Source organism: Urocitellus parryii, chromosome 3 (assembly GCF_045843805.1).
Source record: "Urocitellus parryii isolate mUroPar1 chromosome 3, mUroPar1.hap1, whole genome shotgun sequence".
In the NCBI taxonomy this organism is placed as follows: domain Eukaryota; kingdom Metazoa; phylum Chordata; class Mammalia; order Rodentia; family Sciuridae; genus Urocitellus; species Urocitellus parryii.
Genome location: NC_135533.1, coordinates 210,584,542 through 210,595,239, shown reverse-complemented (window position 1 = coordinate 210,595,239; position 10,698 = coordinate 210,584,542). Strand labels below are relative to the sequence as shown.

The 10,698-nt window shown below is 60.1% G+C and overlaps 1 protein-coding gene across 3 annotated transcripts; it reads left to right on the top strand.

Moving 5' to 3' along the window:
* Positions 1-103: 103 nt before the first annotated feature.
* On the top strand, positions 104-10,446 carry Prkcsh (PRKCSH beta subunit of glucosidase II). 3 transcript variants are annotated; one of them, XM_026399665.2, is made up of 18 exons: positions 104-173; positions 503-654; positions 827-943; positions 1,614-1,709; positions 1,808-1,865; positions 2,985-3,102; positions 4,265-4,394; positions 6,293-6,377; positions 7,046-7,124; positions 7,768-7,854; positions 8,094-8,270; positions 8,338-8,434; positions 8,930-8,999; positions 9,184-9,273; positions 9,465-9,539; positions 9,614-9,713; positions 9,797-9,953; positions 10,141-10,446. In XM_026399665.2, exons 2-17 carry the CDS (start codon positions 579-581, stop codon positions 9,941-9,943), a joined length of 1,602 nt encoding a protein of 533 aa, XP_026255450.2. In that variant the 5' UTR covers positions 104-173; positions 503-578; the 3' UTR covers positions 9,944-9,953; positions 10,141-10,446. The 3 variants fall into 3 exon arrangements, with proteins under 3 accessions (XP_026255450.2, XP_026255451.2, XP_077652504.1); XM_026399666.2 differs by having other exon boundaries at positions 115-177; XM_077796378.1 differs by having other exon boundaries at positions 129-654; positions 8,094-8,249.
* Positions 10,447-10,698: the final 252 nt, after the last annotated feature.

Below are 10,698 nucleotides of genomic sequence, written 5' to 3'. Positions count from 1 at the left end.
GCACCCGCATGTTAGCCACACCCAACATGGCTTCCCTGAGCTGTCGTTCTCCCAGGAGCATGGTGGGACCGGAAGTGATGCTTCCTAGACTTTTCCGCTTTCTTTTTACAGCAGGATCCCTGGCCGCTGGGCAAGGGGGGTGCGGGTGTTACTGACCTTTGCCTCGGCCTCATGTAGGTGATGAACTAGCGGGTGGGAAGGCAGTCTAATTTCGTACAAGGGGCAACTAAGGGGTGTTTGCGCAGTGGGTGGGGGAGACTGTTAGCCCTTTGGGCCTATTGGCGGGAATCGGATTGCCCCCTTGGCCTCGGCACAGGGAGCGGAGGTTTTCAGTTGCCCGCCCCTGATTTGAGCAAAGTGAGACTCTTCGACTGGCCAGGACTGGGGACTCGTCTGCTCCCTGCTCCCAAATCGGAGCTCGTATTGCCCGGAGGCGGTGGAGGAATCCAACGGGCTGGAAGTAGCCCTCTCCTGCTGACCGGTTGTCCCATTCTTGCCGCAGCGTGGGGACGTGGTACATCTCCCCGCAGCCTCCTTCCTCCCGCAGAACCAGCTTCCGGCCTTACAGCCCCTGCGGGATGTTGCTGCTGCTGCTTCTGCTGCCCCTCTGCCGGGCAGTGGAGGTCAAGAGGCCCCGGGGCGTCGCCCTTACCAGTGAGTTTGCTGGAGGTGGGGGTCGGGCGTGGGAGGAGCCTACCCGTGGCTCCTGGGGTGGGCCTTTGCAACGTTTTACCTCACTTTACCTGTGACGCAGGCTCAACCAGGGGGTGGGCGTGGCAGAGGTGGTATTCTGTTGAGAAGGTTTCTCTCCTTCTGTCCTCCCTAGACCATCACTTCTATGATGAGTCCAAACCTTTCACCTGCCTGGACGGCTCGGCCACCATTCCTTTTGATCAGGTCAACGATGATTACTGCGACTGCAAGGATGGCTCAGACGAGCCTGGTGAGCTCCCTACATCCCCCCACCTCCCTTTCACCTCATTTAGTGAGCACTGCTGAGCGCCAAGGCCCCATAAGATGATGGAGAGAAACCCAGTCCTTCCTGCCTTCCCATGGCTTCCAGGAAGCAGGCACGGAAACCTGGCCGATGTTGGGCTGGGGGCGTTGTTCAGTGGTAGTGTGTTTACCATACTAGAGGTCTGTCCTGGGTTCCATCCCCAGCACTACATCCCGCCCCCAAGAAAAAAGAAAACAGAAATCAGGTCCTGCTGTTTCCACCAGGGCAGTAGATGGTGCTGTGGAAGCCCAGAGAACCCTGCCCTTCCAGGACATTCTGGAGATCGGGAAAGGCTTCTCAGGGGAAGTGAGTGTTCAGGATAATCCTGAAGGAGCTGCAGATGGAGAGCCTACATTCTACAACCCCCCAGAGATAGGACTCAGGAACAGTCTGGCTGGGGATGGGGCGAAGACAGAAGAGGAGCTGGCAGGGCCGGGTTTTGAAGGGCCTCAGAAGAGAGAGGCGGCAGGGAGCACTGGAGAGTGTTGTTTTAGGCCTCGAGTGTGCAGCTCTGGCCTTCCCTTGATTGTTCCCACTTTTCCGGTGCTTTCTGTGTCCCGGGGGTCCAGGGCTGTGGGTGTGGATGACAGTTAGGCACTCTCTGCCTTCTCCACAGGCACAGCTGCCTGTCCGAATGGCAGCTTCCACTGCACCAACACTGGCTACAAGGCCCTGTACATCCCCTCGAACCGGGTCAACGATGCAATATGTGGTGAGTGCAGAGGCCCTGGCTTGGGGAAGGAGGCGGTGGTGGCCAGGGCGGGTGGAGGCACGGCCAGCTCTTGATCTTGGTCCCCACCTCTACTTCAGACTGCTGTGACGGGACAGATGAGTACAACAGTGGCATCATCTGTGAAAACACCTGCAAGTATGTGATGACAGTACCCTCCCCTTTGTCACCCCTCACCACCTTGCTGGGCCACACCCCTTGCTTGGGCTGGCTCCCTCCTCTTTTGCTCACTCTGTGCCAGGCAGGTGTTTTCTGAACCCTCCATCCCTGGCTCTCCCTGTAGCCCCAACGCAGGTGCGATTGTTTCCTTATCCAACAGATGAGGAGACTCAAGTGTAGGAAGGGAAAGGACTTCTCCAGGGTCACTGTTAGCAGGTAGCAGAGCTGGAACTTTTTTTTTTTTTTTTTTTTTAAGAGAGAGTGAGAAAGGAGAGAGAGAGAGAGAGAGAGAGGACTTTTAATATTTATTTTTCAGTTCTCGGCGGACACAACATCTTTGTTGGTATGTGGTGCTGAGGATCGAACCCGGGCCGCACGCATGCCAGGCGAGCGCGCCACCGCTGAGCCACATCTCCAGCCCGCAGAGCTGGAACTTGATAGCTCCACTGGAACTCCTGCTCCATGTTTTTAATAGCCAGATGCTAGCGTGGGGCCTGAAATTTAAACGTGGGTGATGTGAGCAACAGAACTGGGTCAATTATGAGGCAGCGGGGAGTAGGGAGGACTGTGGCATCTACCAGAACAGCCACTCTCAACTCCTGTCATTGGTGGGTGGGTGGAAAGGCTGGGTCAGGTATTTTTTGGTTTTATTTTTATTTATTTTTCATTGTGCTGGGTTAGTTTTGCAAAGAAGCTAAGACTCCTACACTTATATAAGTTCTCCTGACTTCAGGTCTTCTAAGTGGAGAGTGGCTTGAGCAAAGTTCAATTTCTGTCAGTTCCCTTTCAGTCTAGGAGTCTGTGATTTCTGTCCTTTCTTTCCTTTGTCTCTTGGGAACCACCTCCAAGCCCCCAGTCTTCAACACTCCCTAGTACCTCCCCTTGACCCCAAGATTGTGCACCGTCCCTCCTCTCAAGGACAAGGGATAAGGGGCACCAAAGTTGGGAGCCTGGGGATGGAGGAGCATTTGTTGGCTCATCCTTAGCATGGTGTGTGAGCGTGTGGGGTTGGCAGGTACATTCGGCCCTTCTGGAAGAGGGCAATGGGGTATGCCCTGTGTGCTCCCTGGTGGTGCCTATGTGTCCCCTCTACCCCAGAGAGAAGGGCCGCAAGGAGAGAGAGTCCCTGCAGCAGATGGCAGAGGTCACCCGTGAAGGGTTCCGCCTGAAGAAGATCCTTATTGAGGATTGGAAGAAGGCCCGGGAGGAGAAGCAGGTGAGGCACCCTTGGAGGCTGACTTGGGACATTCTGGGCCTTGAGGCCTAGAGGGGTGGGCTGGCAGTGCTCGTGGGGTTTGTACCTGCCCCTAAACAGGGTCCTGGGGCAAGTTGCCACCTGTCTGCCCCTTGCTCTGCTCAGGTGAACAGCACTGAGCATTTAGCCTTTGGCAAAGTGAGGCAGTCAGCTCAGGGGTCAAGGCCAGACACTGGACTGAGGTGAGCTTCAAGGGTCTATGCTGTCTCTTAGGGACAGGAGGCCTCCTTTCTGCATCCTTGGTCTGTGGTGCCACTGTCTATAGAATGAGTTGATGATCGGGGACTTCCCAGTTTGGGGGCTGGGCCAAACAAGGTGAAATGGTCAGCAGCACCTGCCAACCCTGAAGCACTATTGATGGGTGACCGTGATGAGCTCTAGTTGAGGCAGAGTTGGGCAGGTGGGGATATCGGTGCTTTCCTGGCCTGTCCCCCAGTGTCTCCATCTTTTTCATGTATGTGTGTGGCGCTGGGGACGGAGCACAGGACCTCACACATTCCAGGCAAGCGCTCTACAACTCCTCAGCCCTTGTTGCTTCTTAAGACGTAGGAGTACAAGGCGTGTCAGGCACTGGACAGGAAGCTAGGGCCAGACCTGGACCGCCCAGGGGAGAGACAGACAGAAGGGAAGTTTGGGAGCTTTGCAGCATAGAGGTGGGTCTTGCCATGCTCTCCCCGCTAGAGAAGAGGTCTCCATCTAAACCAAAAGCCCTAGGATAATTTGGACTTAGCCATGGAGAATGTTCCAGGGTAAAGGAACAGCACGTGTGGGGGTCTGAGTGCTGTCAGGGGGTTGGAGCTGTGAGTTTTAAGATGAGGGCAGGGCAGAGAGGGCTGGAGAGCAGGCAGGGCCTTGTGGGCTCCATCAGGGTGTTTGGGCCCCTCTCCAGAGGCAGGGGGAGACCCAGGTGTCTGAAAGATCTCTTTTTCCAGGAAACCAGGAAGTAGGAGATATGGGGGTGGGGAGAAGCAGGTGGATTCTGGATGTCCCTTGAAGGCACACTGGCGTTGTCCTTCCCAGCCCCGCGGCTACAGCCTTCTCTAGTGGATTAGAGGCAGGGAGATTGCTTTAAGAAGCGGGCAGACCTGAAGGAGAGCTGGCCTTTTTGCCTTCTGCCTCCCAGAAAAAGCTCATTGAGCTACAGGCTGGAAAGAAGTCTCTGGAAGACCAGGTGGAGTTGCTTCGGGCAGTGAAGGAGGAGGCTGAGAAGCCAGAGAAGGAGGCCAAAGAAGAGCACCGGAGGCAGTGGGAAGGTATGTCCAGGCTGGCCAGGGGCTCGTCTGCTCTTGGACAGGAGGAGGGCCTGGGCTAGGAGGCTCACTCCTGCTGTCCCTTGGCTGACCTCTGATGGTGGCAGCTCATTTCTTTGTGTGCCTCGTTGTCCTTGTGTTTTGGTCATCGTGTGGAAGTCATTTTCAGGAATAGTTTTCAGCCTGGGTACTTCGTGCTTTTCTTTCTGTCTGATGCTTGGAACGCTGCCATTCAGAGACCCCTGAATCCAAGTTCAGGATTGGAGTTGTGCTCTCAGGCAGCGTGTGAACTGAGATATGTGCACCTGTTAGATTATGTCTCCCCATCCCCTTTGTGTGTGCGTTTTAATTTTTTAGTTGTAGCTGGACACAATACCTTTTTTTATTTTTACGTGGTGCTGAGGATCGAACCCAGGGCGCGCACATGCTAGACGAGTGCTCTACTGCTGAGCCACAGCCCCAGTCCTTGTGTTTGTTTTTTCAGTGCTGGGTATTGAGCCCAAGGCCCCCACGTGCTGGGCAAGCACTCTACCCCTGGGCCACAGCTCAGCCCTTGCGGAGTTTTCTGATCTAGCTTATGACTGACAGGTAGCCTTGCTGAATCCGTGGGGCCTCTGTTAGTCTCCTGACCTTGGACTTTGATTCCAGTCCCCTTTGCTCCCCAAGTCTCATCAAAACAGACATCTGAATTTGCCAGGTCTGACAAAGTCCCTTTGGCAAAAATGACTTCTGTGTTCTGTATCTTCTTGCCCCTGCCATCCCTGTGGCCTTGGTTGGCGATTGTTGGGTCGTGCTGCTGTGACTGGAGGTGCAAAGCCGTGGTCCAGGGTCTCAGACTCAGTTCTCGACACCCCATGGAAGCAGGCTAGGAGGGGAGGGGGAGGAAACCCACTCTGTGCTAGCTGAGCGGCTGAGCCTTGCTGGTGGGCATTGGAGACGTGGTCCTGGCTGCTCATCCTGGTAGCTGGGGTGTGGGTGGCCCTAGGAACCAGGGCAGCCCCTCTCTAAGGCCCTGCTGTGGTCTCCTAGTCTCTGGGCCTCTGCTGCCCTCTTTCTTCCCTCCCTCTGCTGACAGGCTCTTTCCCATCTCTCCTAACCCATAGCTCATCCAGCCAGCCTGTCGGTCACCTGTGAGTGCCAGGCTCGCCCCAGATGCTAGAAACATCACTGAACCGCCCGCACGGGCTGCGTGAGCGCCTGCCCTCGGGGGAGCTAGCCAGGCAGGGAGCAGGGCGCCGGCTTTGTGGGGGGTGTCAGGTCTGTCTCCTGAGAGCAGCAAGACGGCCACGTGGCTCGAGGGGGGAAGTGAGGTGAAGGGCAGGGTACTGAGGGGCAGGCTGGCCGCGTCACTCTGGGGTGGACTTGGGCCTTTGCTCCAGGTGAAGTGGGAACCGCCGAGCACAAAGGGACAGGCCCTGGTTCCCAAGTCCCTCCCGGGAGAGGGGTGGGAGTGAGGGTAGGTGCCAGGAAACCAAAACTTGGAGATGACTGGTCCTGGCAGGTGAGGAGCTGGGGCCAGATGGGACTGGGTGGGGAGCAGCCGGTGGGTTCTGGATGTCACTTGAAGGCACTGTGGGGTTGTCCGCCCCCTCGCATGTAGGATCCCAGAGGCGCTTGTGCGCAGGAAGCCTGCGCAAGCCCAGGCCCCGGCGTCCATCCCTCCCGCTGCCCACTTCTCTTCTCCCCATCATGTCCCCCCCACATGCCCAGGCTTCACCTGTCCACTTCATTTCTTACCTGTCCTTTCCCTCCAGAGGACACGACCTTTCTTTCTCTTGTCCACAGCTGTGTCCTTAGCACGCTGGACACACAGGGGGTGCTCAGTGGCAGACAAGGGCCAGTTTGGGACAGTGGGAGTGAGTGGGTGGGGCACAGGGTGACGAGAGCTGGCCCCTCCACAGAGCAGCAGGCCGCGTCCAGGGCCCAGCGGGAGCAGGAGCTGGCAGCCAACACCTTCCAGGAGCTGGATGACGACATGGACGGGGTGTGAGTGTGGCCCTGCCGCCTGCCCAGCTGGGGTCCCCTCGCCCATCTGCCTGCGCTGGGTTCACCTCTGGGGGTCTGGGCCGGAGAACATCCTGTGGGGAGGGATCGCTTTCCCAGGGCCAGTTAGTCCCGGCACAAGTGGCGAAAGCCAGACCCGTGTGAATTCTGTGCCTTTGGACGTGCTGAGTGACCCAGCAGATGGTGAAGGCTGGGCTTTGGGAACCAAGGGGAGCTCAGAGCCCGGGAGGGAGAGGCAGGGCTGCTGGGGGCTGCAGGTCATAGAGTGCAGGGGTGGCGTCCAGGCCAGCGTGGGTACCAGGCCTGGCTGGGTGGAGGTGCTGGGCAGTGGGCAGTTTTGATAAAACATTGAGTTGTGAGGGCAGAAGAAGGGAGAAGCTGGTAAGGGTCAGAAAAAGGATCCTGTGGGTGTCCCCATGTCTCCAGCCTCCATCTCTGCTTTGAGCCCTGGGCAGGGGAAGGGGCGCTGGGCTTGCTCCTTTTGGCCTGGGGCCCACTCCAGCCCTTGCCTCTCTCAGCCTCCTGACCCCCCCCACTGGAGGTCCTTGGTGAAGCTCAGGGAACAGCACGGCAGGCAGGAGTGGGCAGGCCCACCGGGCAGCTGGCTAAGCCCCAGGGAGCCTCACCGCTCCCTGTCTTTGTCCCCACAGGGTCTCGGTGGCTGAGCTGCAGACCCATCCAGAGCTGGACACGGATGGAGATGGGGTGCTGTCTGAAGGCGAGGCCCAGGTACTCAACCTGCCCACAGACCTGGTGACATCAGGACAAAGGAGTGGGCAGGCCAACGGGCAGCTCTGGTGGAAAGCTCCCTGTTGACCCCGGCCAGGGCTGTTGGGGCACCCAACAATAGCTGGTGGTGGCTGCCCAGGGTCACCTCTCCCCATCTGGTGGGGTCCAAGAAAGAGCCAGGGCAGGGGAGAGCCGGCTTCCCACTTCTGTCCCCACCCCGGGCATCCTGCTGGCTGGATGCTTGGCTTGCCCTGCCCACCCCAGCCTTTGGCCGTCTTCCCCTCTACTCTCCAGCCTGGCCGCTGCTCCTTGTCCCTCTCTCTGTTCCTGCCCACTCCTGGGTCCTTCCCTGTCACCCCTTGGCTTGGCCTCAGAGGCCTGGCACGTGGTGCTCAAGCTGTCTCTGGGCTTTCTGCTCCTTCTGGCTCCTCTGTCCTTCTCTGGGGTCCCCAGGCCCAGCCCTGCCTTGCTCCTCAACAGGCCTGTGCTGCCCCCTTCCGGCCACAGCACCTTGCTTGCTGGTTCTGGTCCCCAGGCCTCAGGGCCCCACAAGCCGGTGCCTGGCACCACTGTCTGAAGCCCCAGTGCCGGGTGCTTGGGAACAGGCAGTGGAAGCCCAGTCCTGACCCCACTTGCCACACAGGCCCTCCTTGGTGGGGATGCACACACGGACGCCAGCTCCTTCTATGACCGTGTCTGGGCCGCCATCAGAGACAAGTATCGGTCTGAGGTCAGTATGGGAGGGGGAAGGGAGGCCGTCCTGCCCCTGCCCTGCCCCCACTGCCTCACAAAGGCATGGCCTCCAGTCCTGGCCCCCAGCCACCCTGGCCAGCTGGACAGTCCGCGTGTCTTCTAGAGGCCCCCTCCTGTCATCTGTCTCGCCCTTCCTCTAGAAGGGTGGGGCCACTGGCCATGACGGTGTGGGCAGGTGCCCGTGTCCTCAGCACCCGCCTTCTGCCCCCCTGCCAGGTGCTGCCCACGGAGCTGCCAGAAACTTCATCCCCTGACGTGTCGCAGCCCAAGGAGGAGCAGCAGCCACCAGTGCACTTGCTGCCCACAGAGGAGGAGGAGGAGGAGGAGGAGGAGGAGACGGAGGAGGAAGAGGAGGAGGAGGAGGAAGAGGAGGTGCAGGGGGAGCAGCCCAAGGTGTGTGTGGGGGCGCAGGGGGCAGAGGGGGTGGGGCCAGGCTGCCACTGACGCTGCGCTTCCCCAGGAGGCCCCACCCCCACTGGAGACCCCGCAGCCGGCCAGCCCCACCGAGGAGGACAAGATGCCACCCTATGATGAGCAGACGCAGGCCTTCATCGATGGTGAGGCCCCGACCTGGGGGGGGGCACTGGGCCCCCAGCCTGGGCCCTGTGGCCACCTCCAGCAGCCTGGCCCTGCCCCTTGGGAGTGGAGCCGGAGCTGAGCCCCACTATCCTCCTTTCCCAGCAAGGGCTGAGGCCCTGGCTGTGCCTGTCACCTGTCCTAGGATGGGATACCTCCCAGTAAGCCCCGCACACTGAGGCCTGCGAAGGCGCCCATCCCGCCGGCCCCAGGGCTCTGCCTGCCTCCCCAGGGCTGCAGCTTGTTTGTGCCACCCCTGCAGCCGCCAGCAGCGGGTGCACGGGAGCCCGGCAGGTCCCTCAGGAGCCAGGCGTCTTAGCAGCAGGAGAGGCCTTCCCTAGGCTGCCTGGGTCCAGTCTGTTCCACCCTTGACCAAGTTAGACCCAGGCAGCAGGGGGATGCGGGCTCGTCTGTGGCACCCCATTTTCCGTCATCCTGGGTGGAGGTCACCACTCTGACCTCTGCTCCCTCCCCAGCTGCCCAGGAGGCCCGCAACAAGTTCGAGGAGGCCGAGCGGTCCTTGAAGGACATGGAGGAGTCCATCAGGTAGCCAGGCCTATGTCCAGGGGACGCAGAGCCACACCACCTGGCTCCCTAGATGAGGCAGATCCCGGAGCTATGAGGCAGCTGGGCACTGGCGGGCCTGGCTTCTGCCTGGGGGGTCCCCGAGTGGCAGCTCCCATGGTGGTCCCTGTGTCCTTGGCTGCCCTTCACATGCCTCCCCTTCCAGGAACCTGGAGCAGGAGATTTCCTTTGACTTTGGCCCCCACGGGGAGTTTGCCTACCTGTACAGCCAGTGCTACGAGCTGACCACCAACGAGTGAGTCCTGGGCCGATCGGCCAGCGCAGGGGGCGGTGGCTGAGTGCAGGGGCAAGCGAGCCGGTGGCAGGGATGGGCTGCCCTCCTCATCGATGGGGACAGAGGCCAGGGTCAGTGTAATTTGAGGCTGTGAGCCCCTTGTGTGCAGGGGTTCCCATGACCCCTGACCCGTCAGCCCTGTCCCTCCACAGGTACATCTACCGGCTCTGCCCCTTCAAACTCGTCTCACAGAAACCCAAACTCGGTGGCTCCCCCACCAACCTTGGGTGAGTGTCCCAGGCCAGGGCCTCCTCCCCCCTCCTCCCCAGCTGCAGACCCTCAGCACCTTGCTCTCCCACAGCACCTGGGGCTCGTGGGCAGGTCCAGACCACGACAGATTCAGCGCCATGAAGTACGAACAGGGCACGGGCTGCTGGCAGGGCCCCAACCGCTCCACCACCGTGAGTGCCCGCCGCAGGGGGCTGTGGGTGGGAACCCATGCCTGGCCACGCCTGCCCGAGCCTCCCACCTGCCTTTTTCCCAGGTGCGCCTGCTGTGCGGGAAGGAGACCGTGGTGACCAGCACCACAGAGCCCAGTCGCTGTGAGTACCTCATGGAGCTGACGACACCTGCAGCCTGCCCGGAGCCACCCCCAGAGCCTCCTGCCGAGGGAGACCACGACGAGCTCTAGCTGGGCAGAGGTGGGCAGGGAGATGGGGTCTCTGCCCGCCCGAGTGTGGGGACATGGCGCTCTCCTGTCTCCATCTTCTTTCTTTCTGTTCTGCGGTGCTGGGCGGAACCCAGGGCCTCGCACGTGCTGGGCAGCTGCTCCCCCCAGCTGCACCCCAGCCCCTCCCTCGTTCTAATTTGTTCTTTCTCCCACTCTAGAACCTCAAGGCAAGAAACCAGCCCCCAGCAGTGCCGCCCACCTGCCCTCCGCTCTGTGGACCAAGGCCTGCCCCCTCCCGTGGGGCAGGAACCTGATGGGCTCCCCCTGCTCCAGGGCCCAGGTGGGGCAGAGCCAACTCCCGGCCGAGTGGCCTCCAAAGACGGGGTAAAGGAACTGGCCCTCATTGGTCCCCCACCCTGGTGGTGTGCCCCTCCATCCCATCCTGCCCCCCCTTCTCCCCTGGTGGGGACAGTGAATGACTTGACCTGTGTGACCTTGAAACAATAAATGTGACTTCTCTCCAAGCCTGGTGATGTCTGCTTGCTCTACCAGGGTGGGAATGGGGGGGGTGAGGGAAGGGGACGCAGCCTTAGGTAATGCCTGGCCTCCCTCATCATTAGGGGACACTGCAGCCCAAGAGATCCATGAAGATGGCCTACAGGGAGTACAGTCCAGCAGCAGGGGGCGGGTAGACCCTGGGCTTCCATCTGTGCCAGTCTTATCCTCTCTGATCTTGTCTGTGCCATGGGTAGGCCAAGTTTCCCTCCCAGGGCAAC

Coding starts and splice junctions, on each gene's coding strand:
- Prkcsh (XM_026399665.2), top strand. CDS start 579: ATGTTGCTGCTGCTGCTTCTGCTGCCCCTCTGCCGGGCAGTGGAGGTC. Junction 7,855..8,093: donor GAGACAAGTATCGGTCTGAG/GTCAGTATGGGA, acceptor CCCCCCTGCCAG/GTGCTGCCCACGGAGCTGCC. Junction 9,540..9,613: donor GGCTCCCCCACCAACCTTGG/GTGAGTGTCCCA, acceptor GCTCTCCCACAG/CACCTGGGGCTCGTGGGCAG.